The sequence below is a fragment of the Tubulanus polymorphus genome, chromosome 1 (genome assembly GCF_964204645.1).
Source record: "Tubulanus polymorphus chromosome 1, tnTubPoly1.2, whole genome shotgun sequence".
In the NCBI taxonomy this organism is placed as follows: Eukaryota; Metazoa; Nemertea; class Palaeonemertea; order Tubulaniformes; family Tubulanidae; genus Tubulanus; species Tubulanus polymorphus.
The window spans coordinates 6,483,560-6,508,726 of record NC_134025.1 but is presented as its reverse complement, the minus strand read 5'-3'; the positions used below and the strand labels follow the sequence as shown (position 1 = coordinate 6,508,726).

General features: G+C 36.6%; 2 protein-coding genes across 2 annotated transcripts; both read left to right on the top strand.

Annotated features, from left to right (window-relative positions):
- Positions 1-257: 257 nt before the first annotated feature.
- LOC141915544 (midasin-like) lies at positions 258-10,651 on the top strand (the record flags this gene model as incomplete). Its single annotated transcript, XM_074807111.1, has 7 exons — positions 258-296; positions 2,096-2,258; positions 2,337-2,453; positions 2,565-2,730; positions 2,920-3,036; positions 7,578-7,662; positions 10,616-10,651. Coding segments are annotated over exons 1-7 (723 nt in total), but the record flags the coding sequence as incomplete, so codon positions are not given.
- On the top strand, positions 10,556-24,771 carry LOC141915543 (midasin-like). The gene is made up of 51 exons (XM_074807110.1): positions 10,556-10,888; positions 10,995-11,212; positions 11,327-11,649; positions 11,729-11,852; positions 11,944-12,184; positions 12,318-12,472; positions 12,549-12,859; positions 12,936-13,372; positions 13,469-13,683; positions 13,793-14,156; positions 14,238-14,426; positions 14,554-14,808; positions 14,980-15,060; positions 15,135-15,316; positions 15,399-15,657; positions 15,732-16,002; positions 16,095-16,321; positions 16,407-16,597; positions 16,713-16,833; positions 16,934-17,075; positions 17,164-17,273; positions 17,363-17,587; positions 17,669-17,854; positions 17,953-18,049; positions 18,137-18,248; positions 18,345-18,566; positions 18,650-18,737; positions 18,822-19,001; positions 19,076-19,146; positions 19,226-19,364; positions 19,456-19,743; positions 19,847-20,074; positions 20,162-20,299; positions 20,381-20,516; positions 20,595-20,749; positions 20,826-20,993; positions 21,073-21,208; positions 21,287-21,450; positions 21,552-21,647; positions 21,738-21,917; positions 22,004-22,105; positions 22,194-22,307; positions 22,392-22,589; positions 22,690-22,887; positions 22,962-23,045; positions 23,151-23,266; positions 23,399-23,573; positions 23,654-23,727; positions 23,829-23,943; positions 24,049-24,258; positions 24,518-24,771. Exons 1-51 carry the CDS (start codon positions 10,655-10,657, stop codon positions 24,701-24,703), a joined length of 9,231 nt encoding a protein of 3,076 aa, XP_074663211.1. The 5' UTR covers positions 10,556-10,654; the 3' UTR covers positions 24,704-24,771.
- The last annotated feature ends 396 nt before the right edge of the window (positions 24,772-25,167 follow it).

Below are 25,167 nucleotides of genomic sequence, written 5' to 3'. Positions count from 1 at the left end.
GTCTCTTTCAATGGACTGAACGCCTGAACAGGGATCTGTTCAATATATTTATTTCTTAAAGGGACTGTATCATACTGTGTACTGCTGCTGTTGCTGCCGCAGTGAACTTCCATCTGATATAATGCGTGATATACTGGTCGTGGCTTTTGTCCGATGTTAAGTGGGGGGAAATTAAAGAAATGACATCGAAGTGTATTTATGGATTTTACTTGATGAGAATTTACGGGTTTTGAGCTTTTTAGAAAGTGTTTTTTATGATGGATGGTATCGGAGATGTCTGGTTTTGGGTGATAGAAGTAATATCGAGGTATCTATGGTTTATTATTGTTGGGTAGAATAAGGCATGGTTTATGACGTGGTTTGTACTGGTTGGACTCATTTGCTGCACTCTACTGTATAACTATAGCTCTCTGAGTTTTGATTCTAATGACATGTGATTCAAGTGTCAAATGATTGCATTATAATTGAATTTTTGATTTAGCAGCTGCAGCTGAAATAATATTACACATTTTCCATCATCCGAAAAATGGTGCTCAACGATCGATCTTTCTAGCTTAATTTACTGTTGCCACACCTGCTGAATTTTTTGTGTGACTTCGAAATCAAAAATTCCCTTGTTCAATTTTAGTTTAGGATCAGTCAGCGACGACCGCAGCGAGACATAGATAAATTTTGTATTCCATTAGCTAATGAAACTTGATACTCGACTAAAACCGAAATTTCCTGTTCAGAATACAAATCTGCATTTTATTGACTCGTCTAACAGAACTCGCAATAATTTCCTCTCCATTGGGTTGTCTGTGTGAGATGTCTACAAATTTCATTAAGGCCGAACCGAAAATGATCATTGAAGTGTGTTGCCACAGTTAAAAAGGAGGGTTTTTGGGGTCAGTATTGCATTGTCCACGGCACTGGATTCTTTTAATGTTATAATCCAATTAATTTGCTATACATGAACAATTGTTAACGACTGCATTCTAAAGAATACTGACGTACATTCATTCTCGTATTGAAGTATTTGAATGCGAATGATGAAAAACCTAAACTAATCTTTTGCGTTGATGAATATTTTATGGCGTCACTTACAATGGTGCAAAGTCTTTATCGTCTTTTTACGATGTGTCCGTTCAACTATTATTAGATATCTGGAGAAAGCTTTTTGATGAAATATGATTTTCACTTGCTTGAAAGATCAGACATGAATAAAACATGAGCATCACTTCATCTAGAAAAAAAATGTCAATTGGTGTTAGTCGCTTCCACCAGGCAGCGGGCTTCGGCTCTAGGCATTCGACATAGAAATGCAATTCGTTAAAATAACTAACCAGATGTCGATATTTTAGAGCCACGAGACACACATTTTTAAACCGTTATTTCGAATTCAATTCAAGGCTGTCAACGCGACATAATTAAGTGGATTTTACGATTGATTTTTTCCTGTGTATCCGAAAGAAATACGCAATTACTTTCACTTTCAACTGTCGCATCGATCAAATTCATCCAAGAATATTTGTTCTCTAGAATTTGAAATATATGGTGGCGATAAAACGGAGTCCAGTTCATGAATTTGAATATTTAGATATTGACGTATAAACTGCAGTTTATACGTCCTCTCAAATGCATATATACAAAAGCAAGTGTCGTTAAAATGATTCTTTAGATAAAACAGTCAATAGAGAGCAGAGAGAAAAACCTGCCCGTCGCGCCGAGTATTGAATCATATATTCTCTGGTTGTAATTCTGTCATTATGGTTCCAGCAGTCATGGAGATATCTTGTACTGACCAGATTTATCGTATCGGAGAAAATCAGTACTGCTTAACTATTCATCAGTCCGTGGGGGTTTCGTCAGTTTGACCGTTCGTCATAGATCAGTTATTATTGAAAATATGATGGAGAGTATTATGGCATAGTGGTTCAGAACACTAGTAGCCAAAAGGCATCGCAATCTATGAGAGATGTCATCACTTTTGATAAGTGGAAGATATAAGAATAGAAATATTTCTCTTAGTTTCTGTACAACTATTTGATTAATGATAATCAAGAATAGAATCTTACCTTTTTCTGACTATGATGGTTATGATTATTATTTTTAGGCCGATATCGGACGGACTTTAGAGAATGTTGCCAAATCTGTGCAAGAACTTTCACAGCAATGTATGCGAACTCTGATCACCTCGGGCCATCAAGGGGCTGTGGTAGAAATGCGAGTTATACTACAGAAAATGGCAGAATTCAATAAATCGACACAAGCCTCAGGTTTGATTGGGTGATATCGTCTTTCTACAAGGTGTCAGTAATTGATAAACCCCTTATGTACGTATCGTTTTGTTTTAGATTTGAAACAAGAATTAACAGAGAAGATGGCTGATATCAGACGAAAAGTGTCCTGTCTGCATAATCTGATAAACTGTCTCAATGGAACTTCCCAAAAGTTCAAAATTGATCTTAAAGGTATATTTCAATATACACGATTAGTTTCAAACAGAATTCAAATGCCAGTCAGTTCTTATTGTTAGCATTCTTTTGAATTAAGTTACTTAAGTTTCATTATCGACCCTTCAGATGGTTTGTTTGCTGTAACAGACATTTTGTCTGGTGTGGAGAAACATTTGCGGAAAGGTCAAGGTCATGTACTTGGAGGCGGCCAATTCGAATGGGTGGATAGCGTTCTCATCAATGCCTTGAAGAGTGGAGACTGGCTTCTCATCGATAATGTTAACTTCTGCAAGTACGTCCTCAAACCTATCATAAATGTTCTCAACACAGGTTTATATAGACACTCTAGTCGTACCTGCGACGAGGTTTTGTCAATATTTTGTACCGAGCTATTGACTCGCCTGTCACTAGAGAAAACATTAGAGCAGTGAGTGATTACATAATGTCTGATGTCTGTACGATTTCGTGTTTTTTTTTTCAGTCCGTCTGTGCTGGATCGTTTGAACGCCATGCTAGAACCAGGTGGACGACTGTGTATCAATGAACGCGGCGTCATCGATGGTCAAATACCGACCATAAAACCTCATCCTCAATTTCGGTACGTTACTCGATCAAATGGAAATAATTCAGCCTTGAAATGCAAACCATATATATCCCACTAAAACCATTGGATTTATTTAAGTTGTCGCTGATATTGATAATGTATCGATATCATATTACATGTGCATTCATTCTTGATTGTAATATATATTTGTGTATATATACTCATTAAAGAATAGTCACTGAAGAATGCTTTGCCGGCTTAGGTTTTCATAGATGTTGGTGGTTTAACCTTATCCATAATGCTAGTTTAGTCTTACCTGTGCGTCTATATGCTAGGACCCTGATATAGATATAAATGTATGAATAGATCTATGAATTTCCTCAGCACTGTCGTCCTTCTTCCTGTGTCTTATATCTATATATATGTATACCGTGTTTCACTCTCATCTTAATTGATAGATGTTGGAATCAATTTTGTCAGTTGATACAATTCCTAGCATCTTGTGTTTAAGATATTCTGGGTAAATATTTGCTCATGCATGTAACTATTGAAATCTACTTTCGTTTATCTGTATTTAGACTGTGTATACCGATCTGAGATTGGATTTTCTCCATGATTAAGCAGTCCTTGGATGTGATGGAAGTGTGATTTACTGTATAAGGTTTATATTTGCGTAATAACTATTGACCACTTCGATCCTGATCTCTAATTTCTTCGTATGTTACATTGTGTTCACGTGTTTTGTTGGAATCCAGTAGCTTTGATTCTAGTGACATCCTGAAAAGATGCAATGGCATGTTTTCAGATAGGGTCAATTGTAAAATTCTGCTGAATTGAATGTCTTTGCATTCAAAAAAGGTTATCATTTCCACATTTTGAGCCTCTTTCTATTTCCATTTGAACACTTGAAGATATAATATTATGTATTGAATGCCTGCTGGCCACCTTCAGAATCTATTTCGCATTCAATTATCAATCTTGAAGCCTGGATTTATTAGATTTGTTACTTCTGTCTGGACTGCCTCTGAGATCTGGCGAGACAGTCTCATCCATTCCTTCTTGGCCAAGGGTGAAACATCTTATGTATTGCTATAATATGAATGAATGATTTCTGCGTATCACTCAGCATATTCTGTTGCATTTTGAAGTCTCTGAAGTCACTTTCACATTTTGTGATACAAATGCTTGTTTGAGCAAACAATGGAGTGACAATGAATTTATTAGCGAGATCAAGATTTTTTCTTGTCAGCAGATGTACTCGGTGTTGTGAGTCTGTTTTGCATTGCTTGTTGCGGAATGTTTTATTAGTTTCTGTGGCAATTTCATTGACCGTTTTGTATGCTGCGTCCTTTTTGTGACGCTGTCTAGATCACAGCTTATCTTTATATGTAGAATTGATTGATGAGAAATGTAGGAAATTCCTTTCTTTCTTTCCCACTGTGAAATTGCTTTACATTAGATATGTCTACGTCCCATAGCCTGGTATGAACCACCGATGATTTCTCATATCCCGCGCATGTTATTTCTCACATTTCTTTGTTTTCATTTAGCTTTTCCATAAATTTGTGGGCCAGTCCAAATGTCTGAATGTTCTTCTTTATTTCTTCACGAATCAACTCTTCTGTCTTTTGGTTTGAGATCAATTTCCATCTATTTATGGCCTTTGCTTCATTGTCATCTGGATCAAAGTTTCATAACACTGTTTCTTGGCTGTATCATCCCTACAGCAGGTACCCAATGACCCATGTGGTATAGCAGGCGCTGAAAGCTATCAATCTATGAGTAATTTATCTATCAATCACTGACAGGTGCGAATAGATTCTCTATCTATCGGTAATACTGATTTATCCAAGTGATAAAATTAACATGCGACTCCAATGGAGTGGACTTCAATGGAGCAGCCCGACTAATTATCGCTAGTGGTCTTACAAGCAGGTGGAATAGTTTTCAAGGACATTGAGGATTTCGGATCACCGATCTATATATTATTAATTTCTACATGCAGTCAATGAGCCCTCATGAAAAATGTCTAGGTGAACTGTAGGATCACTTTCACAATGCCTTGATCAGTTCGGTTCAATCAATTCAATAGAATTACGCATACCAGAATCATAGATATCATATACCCATGGGTGCAGGAGATTTTCTGAACACAGTAATTTCTTATTGCTCAAATTTGATTTTAAATCGTACCAGTAATTTGGAAATTTGATGGGAATATTGTAATAGCCTAACGCAGCTTCCTAGTGATTACTGCTGTACTCGGTGTAACTCATATCTATGGAATACTTCGTCATATTTCTGGTCTAGCACACTTTATAATAATGTTATACTAATTGTCCCTGCGGCTGTCTGGTATTAATTATATCCGTCTACACGACGTAATGCCGAAGCATCAAAGACAAATTCCAAATCCTCGGACTATCATTATTGAAATATCATGTACGCGATTGACTATCTGTAATCAATTCACTCATCAGGAATCTGCAAGATCTATAGTCAGTCGGACATCGGTATCAGTTGTGATGATTTGACGCTGTTATCATTTTGTCGTAATGTGGTTTATTTATTTGCATGGACTCGCAGATAAATTGAGAAGATTCTGCACTTGGAATCAAGTTTCATTTGATATTTCCAGGATTCTTCAAGGGGTCAATTCTCTTTCAAAAGGGGCCAAATTCAGTAGATGTCAAATTTTCTAAATAACCAAACAACCTAGGCCATATTACTTGTTTGATACAGGTTAAAGCAGTTGTCCCAATCTAAAATTAATTTTTTGAAATCTAAATTGTTGTCATAGTGAATAGTTGATTGTAATTGCGAAATTTATGACGCAAAAGAGTATTTCTCCTCATCTAGAAAAGTCACTATAACCCAAAAGGTGGTTGTTTGTACCCCAACCACCTTTTGGGAACACCTGTTAACTATTTTCACGTTTGAATCACCGTTTGTATGAATTTTTGGTTCATACTTAGAATGCTAGGTATATGACTAGATGCGATACATCTTAGTTCCCTGTGTATAGATTCAATATTGATGATACAGATATCAGTTTGTAATGCAGTACAATATAAATGCCAGTATTACATTTGATTCAAATGTATATCCTCCGCGTTTCTCACGAGATATCGATACCTTACATCAGTGTATCTACGGATATCGAAAATCAATTTAAATCTCACCAGATATTTCGAAGACGCCGCGAGTAATTTATACCCGCACTCATTCATACATGTGGATACATATATCCACATATCCACATTTTGTCATTGCCTGAAAACATCGGCTGTTATTTTTCAATATTTTGAAAACGCGAGCCTGTGTAAATAATTGATGTGGTTGAAGTGTTAAAGAGTAGATTCATTCTGATATTGGTTTATGTATCGTTTTACTGGCATCTCTTCACAGATTAACCCATATATCATACACTACGTATGGTACTTCTTTTGATTTCATCGATGCTGAATTGTTTCTTAAAGTTTTCTACGAGGCAGTGAGATTTGTTTTACTGATGATCTCCGGTTTTCTTTTTGAGCGCCGCGGCATATTTCGATGAATGAATGTGGGTTGATAGCCGGAAATATAAACTAATGAAATTATCTCCGCAGTCAACGTACTGGAATCAATCATTCACTCGGTTGTCATTAACATTTAACCAGTCAAACGTGTCACGCTGATCAACGGCGGAGAAGAGTCGCATATTTGTTCAAGCGCGAGTTCGGAATTCGGTTGCGGTTATAATTAGGTTTTTTAGGACGTGATTTCCACGTGAATAGTCCAGTAAACGTGCGTTATCAGCATTCGCCTCCGGCGACTTGAGTTCAACTGGAAAATGATCCTCTCTCTCAAAATCTGGAAAAAAAAACTCGAGGCGATTGCTCTTCTTCTGTTGCTTCTATTATCAACGCAGTCCAATCTCGACGGTTTGATTTTTTCTCGCTGTACTGAATTACATACAAATCAATAATGTTGAGATCAAAAGCGTTCGGTGTCATGAATCATAATGCTCACTTTTACCCCTAAATTCCTCTTTGTCTCTCTAAGTCTTTGATATTTGATAATGAAGAAACCTACAATTACTGTTGTACCCTAAAGCTAGTGATTCAGGTACTTTGTTGCAGAATCAGCCATCAGTTTACCACTGAGGTAATGTCTGTAATCTCTACTGAATCGCGTTATAGGAGTCTAGTGTTAGAGCAGTGGACAGAATTTACATCATTTCCGTCTCAATCAAGCCATGTTATGTGTCTCAGTGCCGGTCTCATCTTTCTGTCCACGCTGGTTGTGCGATATTTACATTATTATTTTTACGTATCCCCGCAGTCAGTGTGGTAAATTGGCTGGTCATCAGCCGGTCAATTTTCTGGGGGAAAATGCCGTCAATTTCCGGGTAAAGAATGTCCATTAACGGCGTTCGCATGTTGTACCAATACTTGTAATCGTTCGAGGCATCTGTCGAGAATCACTCCATCTGAAACGACTTTCCAATCTGCAACTTCGCTGGATTGATTTAGTTCTTCAGCTACGAATCTTCTGCAAAATTCCAACATTTGAAAAATGTCCGGTTAAGTAGCAAATGTTTTATGTACTTTCAGATTGATTCTGGCTATGGACCCGCGTAATGGCGAAATATCTCGAGCTATGAGAAATAGAGGCATTGAAATATATATACTTGGCCAGGTATGCAAAAGAGTTTTTCATAACTTTTATCTTGTATAATGCGCTGCATATGTTTTTCCTAGATCCATAATAGGATGGGTCTAAGTTGACGGAACTGAGTCATGAAAGCTTCTACTAAGGTGATTACAGACAAGACTTGATCTTCACCATATCACGCTGCAACATCATCTGAAGACTTTTCACGGCTCTTTGGTCGCATACTACTCATTACGTAGATGTATTATCAACTGCACCTCTACGACTCCTTGATTCCTTAAAAACTCCTTCTAAATGGAAAATGCCTGTGAAGATGCTTGAAACTCCTTTGATTTGAGCAGGAAAATGTCAAAAACTCCTTTAAAGCACATTCAATTTTAAGAAATAAGCAATTAGATACATTAGAAGTTGTAGATTAGACTATGCCTAAATCAGTACACTTTGAACCAGGATCTTTGTTATTGTTCCAAGGACATCAACATATACATCTTCAGCCTAAAGGCTGGCTTATGTCGACAAGCAACGCGACGCCTACCGACTCCTACCGACGCAAATGAGAGCAACCGCGATCGCAGCCCAGCTTATGTCGACTGCGCTCCGATTCGCAGCAACTGAGGCCGACTAGCGGGATAGGAGATCCTCCCAGTTGCTTTCCTGCTTATGTCGGTTGCGATTACTAGCAACTGCAACAGCTCAAATGGTCAGGTGATAAGCATTTTGAGAATAAATTTGAATTATTAGGAAATATATTTCTATTAGAAAAGCTATTTCTTTAAGACTTTGATCTTTCTGATTCTGTTTTGAATACAGCGTGCTAGCGACATCTATAAAGATGGCCGCTCACACCATAATTCTACCAATTTCGTTTCTAGATCTTCAGTCCAGTCCTCTGCCGTGTTGAAGGTTTGATTTACGTTTTGAACTACTTGAATTTGAAAGTTTATGACTAATTACGAATGACGCTGACTAGCGGTGATAATTTGTACTATGTATATGCGTTCTCTCATTGGCTGGAACCTCTGCGCTCAGTTCCATCGCGTCGCAGATGAGCTTATGTCGGCTGCGATCGAAAGCAACTGCCTGCCTACCGTAGGCCGGAGTAGAACATGGGCAACTAGCCGGATACGGCTTGCGACGAGTCGGTAGGCGTCGCGTTGCCGTCGCAAGCCGGCTTATGTCGAACCGATTGAGGAGCAACTGGGGGCCTCTCGTAGGCCGCTAGTTGCCGCTAATCGGCGATAAACCCAGTTGCGTCGGTAGGCATCGCGTTGCTTGTCGACATAAGCCAGCCTTAATGAGATAACTATCCAGTTCAATCTAACTACTTGGTTCTGTCAAATTGACATCATGCACCTGATATCCTTTAAGGGGAAGTGGGTAGCAAACCTCTCTAGAAATGTTGACTGCTAGGTTCAACGAGGGATAATATCATTCTGTTATCCTTGGCTGATAGCTTTTCTTTTTTTATATAAAAATGCATGCAAAGCTATATGATATCCTTTAAATATCACGATTTAGGGATACAGTCCTGAGAAAAAAAAACTATTTCTTATTCAGATTTAGCCGTGGTAATCTGTAATAGCTTCCGTCTGGTCCTTGTTCATAAAAAGCCCTCATGTGTTAATGGATGTACCATTGGGATTACAGGGCTTTACTGATTATGGAGAAAGGTGTTAACTTTATATGAGATTAAACGAGGCCTTTCAATAGTAATCATCCTTACGCCATGATACGATGATTTATGATCTGAGTTCCAATGGGGTTAATTCATATTCTGAACTGCACTGGGAGGTTGTCGCCATGTGCGTTTAATAGATGATTTATGAATTACTGTAGATATATATGTGAAACCTATGATTCTACATTCTCTTCATCTGGAAAGACCGAAGCATTCCCTTCTGTAAACGTATTGTCTGGACTGTACCCGGAATCTGAGGTCACTGTTTAAAGCTGATGATAAAATAGCGCCATTGCACAATCAGTCAGTCATGTTTACTACATCTAAAGATATATTACTCATATAGGGAATGTAAAATGAAAATCTCAAGTGCAACAGTGTGGATTATCTCTATATTTATTGTGAAAAGAATGATTTACACACCATATATTTTGTCATAAATCGTACAAGCCATGATGCTTTTATGATTACCATTCCCTTATATGGATGGACTAAAAATTGCATTATTGTATGCTGATGGACTTACAAACTAGATTTTCTAACTTAAGAAGTTTATACGTCCATAATGCTGCGATTGATTGTTGAAAGTCTAGACGGTTTGAGTGCCTTTGTCTCTTAAATATGGCATTTAAAAAAAAATTGCTGCTTTTTCCAGGTTAACTTCTTAACCATGTATAATATGCCTGGAAAATCAATTTATTCCGTCCTTGATACATTTCAGTACAAGTACTCTTCATTTCAGTGATTTTGCCCAAGTCGAGATTAGTTCCCATTACTTCGAGTATTTGTAGCTCTCAAACAAATCATCAAATTTAATGAACTAGTCCCTAGTTTAACAAGCTGTATGGGCATGCATGTAGTTGTTTTCTATTGCCGGTAATTGATAAAAATGAGCACTTGATCTTTGATCGCCAGTATTCCCCGGCGGTGGCTTCTTGAGAAATATTGGCGTTTTTATCTGCCTTTATTTTCGCTCCATTTGCTCAATATCAGCTGTTATGGATTATGTCAGATGAAATAGATTGAATTTTTGTTACGTAACAAAATCTAACTGAGCAGAAAAATAGGACATCTATGATTTCAGAACAAAATGTAGAACACAGTATTTGCTGAATGGGAACTCACAATTGAAAATAAACCAATCATTGGAACTTTGAATTCCTTAATTTTCTAAGCTGTAGTGAACATTGGCCTATCTCGTTTCCTTAATTGTCGTTCACTATAGTTTCACATAATGTATGAAAGTCAATCTCTCAAATCTTAAAGAATTAATGCATTATTTGTTTCTTGTTTTCATAGAATGAAGGAGGTGATTATGATGAATATGATGTGAAGGCTATGCTGCATGGTTTAGGATTAGTTGGTAAACTGCCATGCGAGACTTTACTGATGATTTGTCGTGAGATTGAATCTCGTGGCAATTCAGTCGATCAAATCTCGTTACTCGACATTCTTCACGTTGCTCAGCTTACCGTGCAACAGTTAGAACGTGGATGCCATCTACTGGACGCGCTCAGAACTTCTTGTGTGTCAGTGTTAGTGAAAATGCAACGTAACTTCACAAAACGACAGGTAAAAGACAACGTTCAAAATTAAATGCAATGAGCTATCCAGTCATTATCACACAGTATTCATTCATGCTCAAGTTTTCATGATATGAATGAAAAAAAATTTTCAGGAAATCAAAGAAGTGATCGAGACCTATTTACAAAAATTAGATCTAGAGCAATTTGAAGCAACGTCAAATACATCAAGTTTAGTTTGCGAAGGACTGTGGCCGGTCAGTCTTCCATCAATCAGCAATTGGACTACAGATTCTACTGTTTCCACTGTTAAACATCAGATGGTGCCACTAATGCACATTGTCAGTGAGATTTTGCAAAATGTCGGATTACAGTAAGTATCAGATTATATCCCTTCAATTAAAAATGAAAGCTTTATACATGTATTTCATTGAAATTTCCTAAATGTAAAGGATCCCTAACGACATTGGTTGTACTACTATTTCAGGTCAGGTACTCGTGAACAAGCATTAAGTTACAATGAACTAGTGCGGACGAAATTTTCATGGCCACCAAACCATCAGGAGTCTGACCGACTAACGTCAATGCTCGGGGTCCTCTGTACCATGTGTTTGGAGACAGTATCCATCAATGATTTACCACTACGGAAACTGATTCTGGAAAGATTGATTTCATCTCAAATTGAAAGATGTGCTAATCGAAACAAGGCGACGACAAAACTCAATCAATTACTACGGAATATGATGAATAGTTTGAAGCCTGAATCAATTGATATTTTCTCCGGAGTGCTTAGACAAATTGAAAACTGCAGTAAGTCGAGATGATACAGTTATCCTAATTACATTACCTGATAGAACCTTTATTTGAATGTATTTCAACTCTGTTGTAGGTGGAATGGATTTGTCACAACATCCGGTAGATCTTCGCTGGAATTCTCAATTATTAGATCACTTGACCATCAAAATGGACCCTGATGCTAGTCATCGGATATCCATAACAACTCTTGGCAACAAGTATATAATATGAAATTTATTTTAGATGAAATCTACTGCGGTAAACAATCATTCTAACTCTCTTACCCAATAAACATTCATGCCATTTTAGGTATTATCTATTGAATATTTTACTGGAAAAACAGAAGTTACCAGAAAGCTGGCAACTAGAAGGCCAAAGACGAGATAAATCACCAATACAGATTAGTTATGAATTTCATGCTGGATTGACTGATACTGCTAAAGAACAAGAATCATTGATTCATATTTATCCATTCTTCCAAGCATTTGATCTTGAATTAAATGGTGAAATCGAATCCATGTCATCAATGTCTGATGAAACTTTGTATAAGGTGAGCCTTTAGTTTCCGTTCTTCTTTAGTTTATTTGGTAGATTCTCTTATCCATCATGAACTGAATGATTGATGCGCTAACTTTAAGTGATGAATTTTGAAGTTAATGGATTGTCCTGAATGAAATTTTCAGTTAGTTGATTGTCTCCAGTGGAGATGGTATTTCTTGTGCATCTGCCAGCAGAAGGTCAAAAGTTCTGGTGGGTACAAAGTGCTCATGCCACAATTAGCACTGCACTGGAACTGGTTTTACAACAAATGTTTCAATCGAATGTTTTCTGTCACGAAGTAAGTTTGTTTCTTATATCCTATTTAAATCAACTGATAATTGGTTTGCAGTATGTGCATTGATTTTCAATTTCAGGATTTCCTCTACTCTTGAAACTCTGGTGGATTGTTTAAACAGACTTCTTGGAACGGACAATGAGGCTTCCATGTTACAATTGAAAATGTGGAGTGGATTTGGTTATCCGAAACCATTCCAAAAAACGAGCTTTGCTGAAGTAACAGTCAAATTATTAGGATTGGCACAGATTTTAGATGTGTTTAGAGTGACGGTTAGTGGTCAGATGTGGCCAATAGTCAAGTATCTTACCAGTGTTAATGGATGTTATACCAGACAGAGAATCGATGAACTATTTACTATGTTGCTTACCAATCCATCTTGCAATATAGGTATGAAACGTTGTGTTGTATCTGAAATGAAATGTACATATATCATATATATGCCATGTATTTTTCTCGATTTCAGATGAGATTTGCCAGAAAGTTCTTGATATCGAGACCGAGTTGATTCAATTTGGTATCTTGTATAAGCCTGGTGCATGGAATAAGGATATTTCTCAAACTGAAATTCAGCAAGCCCCGGCATTGCAGCAAAAGTTGTTACCGTTTTATGAATACGCTTCATTGGTTATACAGAAACAGTGGTTGAATAGGGGCATGGACCGTTCAATTTTGAATCATATCATTGATTACATTTTACACTTCACAATGGTATCACCAGAGCTGCTCATTCCATTGAGACAACTTGCCATCGTTAACAGCGAAGATAAGGAACAATTACCAACTATCATAGCAAATTTAGTCGGTCAACAATACTCTAGTTCTGTAACAAAAGATCTCTTGCTTTGGTTACTACCACATGCAATTGAAACTGAAGAACCATTAGACATTGAATCCATTGAGGTACTTTCATCGATTCGATTATGAATGTGATTTTAATTTCATGAATCTACTCAAATTCTTGTTTACATTTCACTCCTTTGTATTTTTGCTGTGAAGGGACCTGGTGCTTTGCAGACACCGCACTTGGCATTCATGACAATGACAGTTCTCACAGACACATGTCGGGATGTTGGCATTAAACAAAGTTATGGTAACCTTCAGATGACAGTTCCTCTTGGTCAATGTGGAGAAAAATTGAAGTTATTTCAGTCATTGGCTAAGTTCGTTTGGAGCAATGCATCATTAGTATCTGATGAAATTGTCGACTTGAGGTATGCCAGTGCTATTATAAGTTGAATTGTTTTGTCATAATTTTGAATTTGTGTCGTTTTCATGAATTAATTTGTTCAAAAAATATGCATACGTATTACTGAATTGTAGATCATGTGACGAAAATCTGATAAAGATAATTCTGAAAAGGTTACTGTCTGCCCTTTCAAATCTTAGTCCAGACATTAGTTGCCATGAAACTGAACAGGCTTACAATTCGATCGATGATTATGTAGCAGTAATTGAAGAGATTGCAAAGTCTGAGGTTCTTCCAACCAGAATGATAGATATGTTGAATACAATCTTGCAATGTATGTCAAAATCTGTTACGTTGCCGGATCCAATGAAACGCCTGTATGAATGTGGAAAACTGTGGAGCTATGTCGGTCTGTTGCAAACTCTGTTGTTAGCACCTCAAGGACCAGTAGATCCCGCAGAGAAACAGGCTATCAAACTCACTTACACAAATGAGCAAGTACGTAGGATTATCCAGTTCTTGTAACTCTGATTATCAACATTTTGTTGAAATTCTGACATTTTGTACATCTTCATTTAGATTGGAGAAATCGATATGAATTTGATGACAAGGAATTGGGCAAACAAAATATGGACTGGAAAGAATTTAGATCCGAGGGATCCTAGTAATCATCCACGATTACTGTTTATGTCGGATCAGCTTACAGCTCTCAGGAATAAAGCAGCTATTTTAGAACAGAGAATTGCTATCAGACCCCAGCCTCCAAAGGTTAGTTATTTGCAGGAAATTTACACAAAAGGAACAGTGCATGCAATAATATATAGGTAGCTGTAGATAATGCTACTTTTAGTTAGTCTTTCCCAACAAAAGACATGTTTTAATTTGATGATTTCAGTTCATAGCGCTGTTGAATGATGTGAAACAGTATATCAATGCAATTGGCTCCGAATCAAGGGTTCTAACTATGATAACCCAATTGGATACTGTTCTGAATTGTGTATCGAACGATAAGACAAGCACTAACCTCAACACATTGTTGAAAGAAGAGAAGTCTTGGCAATCAACTGTTCAAAGCTTTATACGAAAGATTAACAGGGATTATCCTTTTTATACTGATCTGACAGCACCATTCCTTGCTGGAATATCTGAGGTACTGTTAACCATGTCCATGTGTGTATTGTATTTTTTCAACATTTCTCACTCAACATCACTTAACATAGTTTCTATTGATCGCTTGGGGGAGTGATCGTAGAAGTATCAACTTTGCTGCCAGAATATTCAATCCGCTGAATTAAACTAATGTAGAAATATCTGTTTGCAGTTAAGTTATGGTATTAGACTCATGTGTCATGCGCTTCAAGTTATTACACGACAGATAGAATGGAAACTCAATACAGAACAAGTGTGTACACATCAGTTATTTTTAAGGAGAGAAATTTCAAATGCATCAAAATTTCATCTGATATTTCTTTTTAGGTGTCGGTGAAAAGCCATGTTTTAGCGCTCTGTAAATTCCCATTCATAGGGACTGATATTCCATCATCTCTTCAACTCTCCGAAATTCTCACATCTCACTCTACATCAATGTCCATGAAGCAGCTTCTCTTCTCAAAGGAGTCTGAAGATGGAAGTGCTAGAATAACAGACTTCATAACTAGGTATTTATAGAGTTGACAGTATTCAACTTCACACAATGCCGAGAATTGGCAAAATAATAAGATATTTGTTTTCAAATTTCAGGATGAGAAAGCAAGCATTACTGTCGCTAATGAACCATATAATTGTGACTGGAAAGTTGGATGACAAAACAATGATTGCTTTCAACAATCTGCTTGAGTTGTTTGCAACATCATGGTTGGAAATGGAAGAGCGCAAAAAACAGAAAGAGATCGAAGATAACTCACTCTACAGATACAAAGAGAAAAGTCATGGCGATGAATTGACAGAAGATGAACAGGATGACTTAGATCTTCATAGGAACTTCCCCAGTTACGAATCGGTGAGATTCTAAAATTGTTGATTTCTCACGAAGTGAAGAAGAAAATCTATGTTACCATTCATTATGTACTGTAGGAAATGGCAGATCTGATAAACCAAGGCAAACTAGATACAAGTCCACCTATTTCCGGGGATACTGAATCTGAAGAAGATAATTCAGTATTTGAAGTGTCAGCTGCTGATATGAAATTTGTTAGTGATATGCACTATGAAATCATTGTGCCTTACACGCAGTCATCATGGCTACAGAAGAGAACATCAAACCAAAACAAAGACTTTCGACAGCCATTGATGCTTGGCTATCAAAATGCTTGTTCGGTTGTAAAAAACCGGATCATCGATATTGGTAAGCGAGGATTCATGAGGATTCACGAGGTTGATTCCTGCTGCTAAGCCATAGAATCTTTAACATTATCAGATTCGAATTTTATGTTATAGATCCCCAAACAGATGATGAATTATTGGCGAGTCATTTGATTGTGCTAAACACTTTGGAACACTCAACGCAGGAGCAGTTAGAAAACTCATCATCGCAGAAACCCTACGATGTTTATCATGATCCAAACATTGCAGAGGTTGTACAGTGTAGACCATTACTGTACTTATTGAACTCTAGAGTGCAGGAACTTCTGTTAGAATGGCCTGACCACCCTGCCCTGAAACAGGTAAAAACTATATCTCAAATTTCCAACATTAGATATCTCTAACAAAGGTTGAATATGATTTGAAATTGGTTTTTTGCTATTTCAGATAGTTGATGTAATAAATCGTATTCTGTCATTTACTATTACGAGTCCATTGATGAAACTTGTGGCCGGAATTGATGTGCTCCTTCAGAAATTGCAGGATTGGGAGACAAACGCAGCGAGACACGTCTCACTGCGGTCTCATATCGATTCCATATCACAGCTACTTATACAATACAGAAGATATGAACTTAAGTGAGAATAAGAATGTTCATCATTGCAGTATTCATTATTTCTACTGATCTAGTATTATTGCTTGTTCTTTTCTTTTGTATTAAACTAATGAAGATGAAAAACTGTAATTTTTCAGATGTTGGAGGAGTTGTTTAGATATGGTTTCTTGGAGAGTTCGTGAGAAGGCTAGTAAATGGTGGTTCCATTTACATCAAGTTCTTCATGGCTATATTGCATGTACAGATGAATGGATTGAGGTAACGTCTAACCAAAAAAGTTAACTACAAATGTAGATTCATTTTTTGCTCATTTCTTTGTAGTTTATAAGTTTATATCTGATGATGATTACTGTTTCAGGATGGAGTCAGGAAATTAGTTGAAGCATTACAAAATTTCATGGAAACTTCAGTTCTTGGAGAGTATGAAACACGTCTACAGTACCTATACACATTTCACTGTCATCTAGTTTCAATGCAAGCAGTACATACAAGACAAATGGGTGTGCAATAAGAATTCCTCCATCAGCTCAATCAATATCATATTATCCAAAAACTGATTATATTGAATGGTGTTTTCTTTTTTTCCAGAAAATGCACAGACTATACTGTGGAATCTTTACCAGTTTTATTCACAATTTCAAACAAATGTTGATGCTAAGATTGCCAGCTTACGTTCTCCCATTGAGAAAGAACTCAAGGTTTGTTGGTTGTTTAGTTATTTCTTTGTATTGGTGTTGCATCAGTTAGATAGATAGAAATACACAGAAATAATTTTTTTTCATTGTAGGGTTATGTCAAAATAGCTCGATGGAATGACATCAATTTTTGGGCGATGAAACAAGCTGCTGAAAAAACTCATCGCACATTGCAAAAACATATGAAACAATACGAAACCGTGTTACATCAACCTGTTAGAACACTTCTCATTGACCAAAAAGAATCACTTTCAGAGAAAAAGATCAAAATTCCCGTCACAGATGTTAATCTTTATATAACATCTGAGATGATATTGGTAAATTTCCACATTATTTCACATTAATTCTGTATTTAATTAGAAGCGTTGCAGATGTATATTTTGATGATTACGTTTCAGAGTGTGCTCTCAACTGAAGAAGGAAGTGTGTTGAATAGGCTACCATCTCTACAATCTCGTATGATGAAACATTGTAGGAGCATCTTCATTCAATGCAACTATAAATCAATGATAGAATCAGTTGACCAATTCACTGGGGATATTATTAGCACTGTTCATGAACTTCAGGCTGCGGATCTTACACAGGTAAGATTGATTGAAAAAGTGCAAAACTGTGAGGTTGAAAGTTCATTTTAATTTTTTGTGTCTTACTAATTACTGGTAATTTACATGTATTTCTTAAGGTTGGAGATAAAGAAAAACAGAAAGCCGAAGCAAAACATCTTAATCTTAGGAAACGAAAAGCACTGGCTGAACTTTTCAAATACTTGACTACTTTAGGTGAATAGTAGTTATTTCATGCAACTATACATTCTGTATTTATCTATCAATTGAATGCAGTAGTAAATGTCGAATCATGTTTCATAGGTTTGTCCTACAGAAAAGGTATTATAGAATTGGAAGGTAGATCTAATAGTGATCTGATGACTTGTCCAGTACTTGACCTGCAGGCTGCTCTTCTATCAATTATACATCAGAGGTAAAATAAATAAAAATCCAAATACATGTGTATGTAGTTTATATATACTTTTGTTGTTGATTGAATACAGCATGTACAACTCTAATTTAATCGTAGATGTGATGATGAATTATTATCAACCTGGGAAGGATGTCAGAAATATTTTTGCCGTTGTATTGCACGACGAGCTTTACTGCACACAAGTTTACAGACTCCTAGTAAAGAACTCGGTCCATCTGAGATTGATCGATGTAAGGGTTTCACTGAGAACTTACTCACTCTCTGCTGTTCGCAACAGAACGTATTACAGAAAGCTGCTGAGCAGTTTCTCAATTTAAGGTATAAAAGAAGATCCTAAGCTGCTTAAGCTGCAGAATATATTTCAATGGTTTTCATTCATTTACATGTCCCATATGTTATAGAACACAGTTGTCTGATCTTGAGGAAGTTAGGAAAACTGAATCTAAAATTACACGTTTGCCCCCACAGAGGAGTCTGCAGCGTGAGAAGGTAGAAATCATTTGTTTCCCTTGTCACTTGAATAATCTGGAGAAAAATGTATCAATGAATGCTTGGTTTATTTTCATTATTCAGGGAAGGTTAGAGACAGTCATTCACCAGTTTGATGAAGGATTAAACCAGTTTCTCGTATTGCTGGATGCTGTTCCTGCTTCTTCGGAGGCTGTCAATCCATATCCATCAGTCTATCAATCTGCAGCTGCAAGCTTGGTCCGTGGTGATGAGAGACATATGAATATACAACAGTGTATCAAGGTGAGCTGTCAACAATGTTCCCATAAATACAAATGCTTTCAGTGCCACTGATATGATGAATTTTTCTCTTTTAGGAAATACTTGAGGAGGTTCAAACTGTTAAACAGCAATTAGTCAAAGTGAAAAATTCTAGTCTATTAACATGGTAACTGATTTCACAATCTTCGTGTTACTGTGTAAATTTCTCGACACTGACTTCATACAAACCATTATTATTTCTGTAGGAGTGTGTATGAAGTGATTAAATCAGGATTTGAAAAACTGAAAAGCTCTTCAAGTAAATTGCAGCATATAGAAGAGATATTTGCAGACAGAACTTGTCTCAGCAAGACCTTGACTTACCTTCGTAAAACATTGTGTCAGGTACAATGATTTATACACTGATTATTATTGAAATGTCTTACAGGTTCAAATTTTTTTCACATTTACATGCAGTTTCATTCTTTATTTTCAGGAACTTTCAGAGTTTTCCAAATGGAATGAAGAGCTAAATGTACTCCAACTGCCAGACAATAGTAAATCAAGTGATCAATTAATGAGTGATTCACAGTCAGTCAAAGAATTCACAGTAAACACAGAGAATCTGGCTACGAATATACTATTAGTAGTCCAACATTTGCTGAAATGTCATCCTGTTTCTGAGCAAACAGATGCAGATGAGGATACTGTAGAGGATGGTCATCTTTCAAAACTGCTTCATAAACAACTAATGAAAGACATAGAACTTTTGAATCTTCTTCAGGTATTTCTTTTGAATTTTCCTTATGTTCTTTCAATTGTGAAATCATCAGAGGTTCATGTAATAAAGGCCTTTCCATGGAATACCATGTATTATATTTTTTCAGATTACCAGCACCATGGAAGAATTAGTCCAGGGTATCATCTCGTTGTCTGATACTGGAGAGCTCAATCATTCAAACTATTGTACTGGTTTACTGTTGAACTTGATTCCCCTAGTTAAACAGTATACTCTACTCGTACAATACTGTATTACTCAGTGCACTGCCACCTACAGAACAAGCTGTAAATTACTATCTGTTCTATTAGGAATATTTTCCGAAATAATCCAAAAAGTAAGATCAAAGATATACATTATCTAGTTAGGTGTCGATATGCCTTGCAATCATGCGTTTCATTGAATATTTGTATGTCTTCTGTAGGGATTTTGTTTGCCTGCTGAAATGAGTGATGAATTAGCTGGAGATGGTGCCACTAAATTTGAAGATATGGAAAATGCTGGTATGGGTGAAGGACAGGGGCAGAAAGATGTCAGTGATCAGATTGAAACAGAAGATCAGGTAAGAGACAATTGCTGAAACGTTACCGGTATGTTCTTTATAATGCTTTATCCTGAATGTTGGCTTACTTGGTTTGTTAAGTTAGAGGAATTGAAAAAGGCTGGGGAAGAAGATGAAAAAGCTGATCCTGATGAAAAACCGGATGTACCTGATGAAGACAATGCCATTGAAATGTCTGATGACTTTGAAGGAAAATTGCATAATCTAGATCCCTCAAGTAGGTTGATTCTTTGATAACTGATATCACATTTTCTATCTGACTTGTGGGACTAAAATAATTCTTGTCTTCATTTAGAAGAGGATGAAAACGAGAATTCTGAAGATGATGATGAGGATGTTGAAAATAAGATAGATAAACAGATGGGTGATGTTGATGATGAAAATGCTGATAAGTTGGATGATCAAGTTTGGGGAAGTGATGATGAGGAACCAGAAGAACAAGAACAGAAGGTAAGACTTTGTAATCTTATTGTTATTTCATTAATTGTAACCCCAGAATATTGGAGGAACCATTTTTCATTTGTAGGAAGATAAAAAGGAAGAAGTTGGACCTGGATCTGGACAACAGGAGGAGAGTCAGGTTGTAGCTAAAGAGGATTCAGATAAATCCGAGACTGAAAATCAACCCGAAAATCAACCTGCAGATGAGGAGCAACAAGAAGAGAAGATTAATGAACAAGAACCTATGGATGAGGTAGTTATTCAAGGAGAATAAAGTGTTTTGCAACACTGCATTGTTCACTATTGTTCATTTCATTCAATAAACCTTTTAGGAATATGATGAAAATCAAACTGATCCATATCATGGTAAAGATAAGGAGGTTCCAGAACCTGAGGCTTTAGATTTACCTGAGGATTTACAGTTGGATGATGAAGAAAATGAACAAGACGAAGAAAATAAAGAACAGGGTGAGCATCATCATAAATATTGTGCCCCCTGCTCAAGTAAATTAAAAACGATATAAATGTTTAATGTTTTGTTTGTAGGTGAAAATCCAATGGATATAGATAACTTGGATCAACCAGAAAATCAGGGTGAGGATATAGATGCGGAAATGAATGAAGATGAGAATGCTCAAGATAAGAATGAAGAAAAGGATGGAGATGAATTAGAAGAGGACAACAAAGAGGAAGGCAAAGAGGAAGAACAGGTGTGGCATAATTTTCTGGCGTTTTTTTCATGATTGTGATACTGGTTGGTTATTTCTAACAAAAACCTTTATACCTTTTAATGGGTACTACTTAACTCTAGGATGGCAAAAAGTCAGCTGAGGAGGATGAGTCTTTGGATATAGAAGAGAAACCTGAAAATGATGATGAAAGCAGAGAAACTGGTGTTCAACCACAGGTAAGATATGCAATTAATCTAGGATGTTGAGTTTGAATTGCTTTTGACACCCTGATAGTTAATCAGTGTTGCTTTTATTGATATGACCAGATTGATGAAAAGGTTGATGAAGAAGATCAAGGTGATGAAGGAAAGAATGGTGCTGAAGAAAACAATGATGAAGATAATACAGTAACTGAAGCATATGGGAAGAAAGATCATGATGTCCAAGCTGCAGAACAGAGTGAATCAGCTCAAGATAGTGCAGGAAAAACTGATGAAACTGAAGAGGTACAGCATAATCATTGATAAAGATATCAGGATCCAGTTCCACCGATGTCATTTAAATTCTGACTTGGTTAATTTCAATTATTTAGAATGAAGGTAATGGTACAGCAGAAGCAGATGACATGCTCGGTCATGAAGGTTCCACTTCTCAACAAGCTGCTCGTGGACAGGAAAATAAACAGAGAAATAAGGTCAGTCGGCTTAGTTACTGATATCCATCAAGTGGGTGCATGAATAATTATGGAAATCTTAATGTTTATTAAAAATGTTTGATTTCAGCCACAAAAACGTAAACCTGGTCAAAGTGATGCAGACCGAACCATGGGCTCAACGGATGAGAAAATTAAACGATTACAAACAATAGACACAAAACTGGATGATCAATCAGATCAGGTAATATTTCGAAATTTAAAACCATGAAGAATTAATTGTTCATGATATGTCATTTAAACATATTGTACTAATATCTCGTTTTAGGTGTCTGATGATAAACAAGAATCAGATCTGTATGAACACATCAATAAAGCAGTATCCCAATACGATGCACAAACTTTAGATGCTGCAACAGCTGAGCAACTGGATCAACAACCGATTCCAGCGATGGAGGATGAAGATGCTGAAGAGGTTGGTCCTGATGACGAGAATATGCAACCACAAGATGATGAGAAGTGTACTGTGAGTAAGCTTTGATGATTACCTACACTACATGTGGTATACATTCATTTTATATGCACTTTATATGTTCTTGAAATGCTTTGAATTTGGTCTTTTGAAGGATGAAACAGTTGAAAAGAAACTCTCAGCGATGAAGTTAAAAGAAAAGAAGAGTGCAGAGAATGAACATGGCGAGGAGTCTGTTGCTGATGAAGGAAACCAGGCATCGACAATTGAGGGGGAAAATATGATTACTATGTCAGTTGCTCCTGGAAATACTTCATTTCATACAGCATTAGATAAAATGACTCCTTTAATGGTAAATTAAAACTGTATTTAGAATGACAAACTCTCATTGAGTTTCATAATAAAGGATTGTTCCACTGTTTTTAGGGACATGATGTTGAAAAATTACGAAATGAACTTGAATCATCTTTTACCATGTGGCAACGACCTTCAGGATATTCTCCGGAACAGGTAAATTATATCTAGACTATTTGGATCTATTGATTGACACAACTGTGCAAGATACTATGCAAAAAGCGGGTGAAGTTTTGCATCTAATGTTTCATGTTATTTCAGGCAAGGGAAGCCGAAGAACTGTGGTACAAATACGATGCCGTTACGTCTAGTCTCTCGCAGGAATTATGTGAACAATTGCGTTTAGTTTTAGAACCCTCCCGGTGCACTAAACTAAAGTAGGTTTTTCATTATGTTCACTGGCTACTGGTTACTGACACTGGTTTGAATGAAAACTGATTTTTACCACAAACTTAACTATAATGTGTAAACTAACAGATACTGTAGTTTCAAAAACGTTTGTTTTGCAGGGGTGATTATCGAACAGGAAAACGTCTCAATATGCGTAAAGTCATTCCATATATTGCTAGTCAGTTTCGTAAAGATAAGATTTGGTTGAGAAGAACGAAACCCAGTAAACGACAATATCAGATCTTACTGGCTGTTGATGATTCATCAAGTATGGCAGATAATCATTCTAAACAGGTGATGTATTTTGCATTTTAATATATGCCTTAGTTCCACCTGTAGATTAGAAATTATGAGAATGTTTGTTATTTTAACAGCTTGCCTTCGAGTCACTGGCCACAATTGCAAATGCATTGACTTTGCTGGAAGCCGGGGAACTAGCTATTTGTAGGTGAGCTTCATATTCCATATATTTGTACTGGTAAGCCCACACAAAAATCTATTTGAATTTAAATCTTCATACATTTACATGTATTTTCAATTTTTTGCTAGTTTTGGTGAATCAACACAGCTTCTTCATCCATTCCATGAACAATTTTCGAATCAATCAGGTGCCAGCTTACTACAACAATTTACATTCGAGCAACACAAAACGAAAATTGCAGAGGTTTGTAAATTACATTAAATTCAGTTCTGATGCATTTTCAGAATTTTTGAGACTTTCATGTGGAGTGGTGCTACAGGACTATGTTCGTATTTCTTTTATTCTCAGTTTATGAAGGATGTTACTGGTATTATGTTAAATGCACGTGAACATCAACAAGGACCGGCTACACAAGAGATATCACAATTAGTACTGATAGTATCAGATGGACGTGGATTGTTTTTGGAGGGCATGGATGTTGTATTACGTGCTGTACAACAAGCTCGAGAGGCAAATCTGTTCCTTGTGTTCGTTATTTTAGATAATCCCAATAATAAGGTAAAAGAAAGTGGCATGGCCTACATTAATGTACCTAATCCAGATAGAACAAATCGAGATTTGACTATATAGGCCTATGTACTCGACAACATTATGTCTTATCGAGAGAAATCTCACAATAATTCAGTTCTTGAATAGTTCTATTCAAGAACTTTTCATCTTTGACTGAATTATTGTGGGATTTCTCTCATTATCCATCTTACACGGATATTGTGTATCTTCTCGACTCATTATATGTTATCGTCTTTATACATTGTAGAATTCAATAATGGACATCAAGGTGCCGATTTTTAAAGGAGCAGGACAAATGCCAGAAATACGCTCTTACATGGAACAGTTTCCGTTTCCATTTTATATCATCTTACGTGATATAAATGCTCTCCCACACACATTAGCAGATGCTCTGAGACAATGGTTTGAATTAATATCTGCTGCTGATAGATGATATTAATACATCTGAGAATTTTAGGGGCTGTAAATTTTACGGAATTACATTTGTATGAAATATTGGATATGTGAATAAATCATATTATTTGATATCTAAGCAATTTCTGTGTTGTTACTGATTCAGTCATTATGATTGTGTTGGCAGAATTTCGATCAGAACTTTTTAAACAGAGGATGTTGACCATGTTGATGTACATTTAGATACTTTGATATTCTCTATGAATATTGTTTTATGATGGCAAAACAGCAACATTTCAAATAACGCATGTCCTGTGCATAATGGATAGTGCCGTTAATCCCCTTGGGAAAATCTCACACCAAGTATAGTACTTTCCGTGAATAGACGATAGGGTTCTCTTTTTTGGAAGTGCCACTGAGCGGCCGGTGACTGGGCCGGCGCCGAGTCCGAGGCCGTATACCGACTAATAGATAGGAATTCAATTGATTGCCGGATGTAATCTC

Excerpts from the sequence above, each read along its gene's own strand:
- LOC141915543 (XM_074807110.1), top strand. The coding sequence starts at position 10,655 with ATGCTGCATGGTTTAGGATTAGTTGGTAAACTGCCATGCGAGACTTTA. Across the intron at positions 14,427-14,553 it reads TCAGACCCCAGCCTCCAAAG|TTCATAGCGCTGTTGAATGA; the intron begins GTTAGTTATTTG and ends TGATGATTTCAG. Across the intron at positions 20,300-20,380 it reads AGATTGAAACAGAAGATCAG|TTAGAGGAATTGAAAAAGGC; the intron begins GTAAGAGACAAT and ends TGGTTTGTTAAG.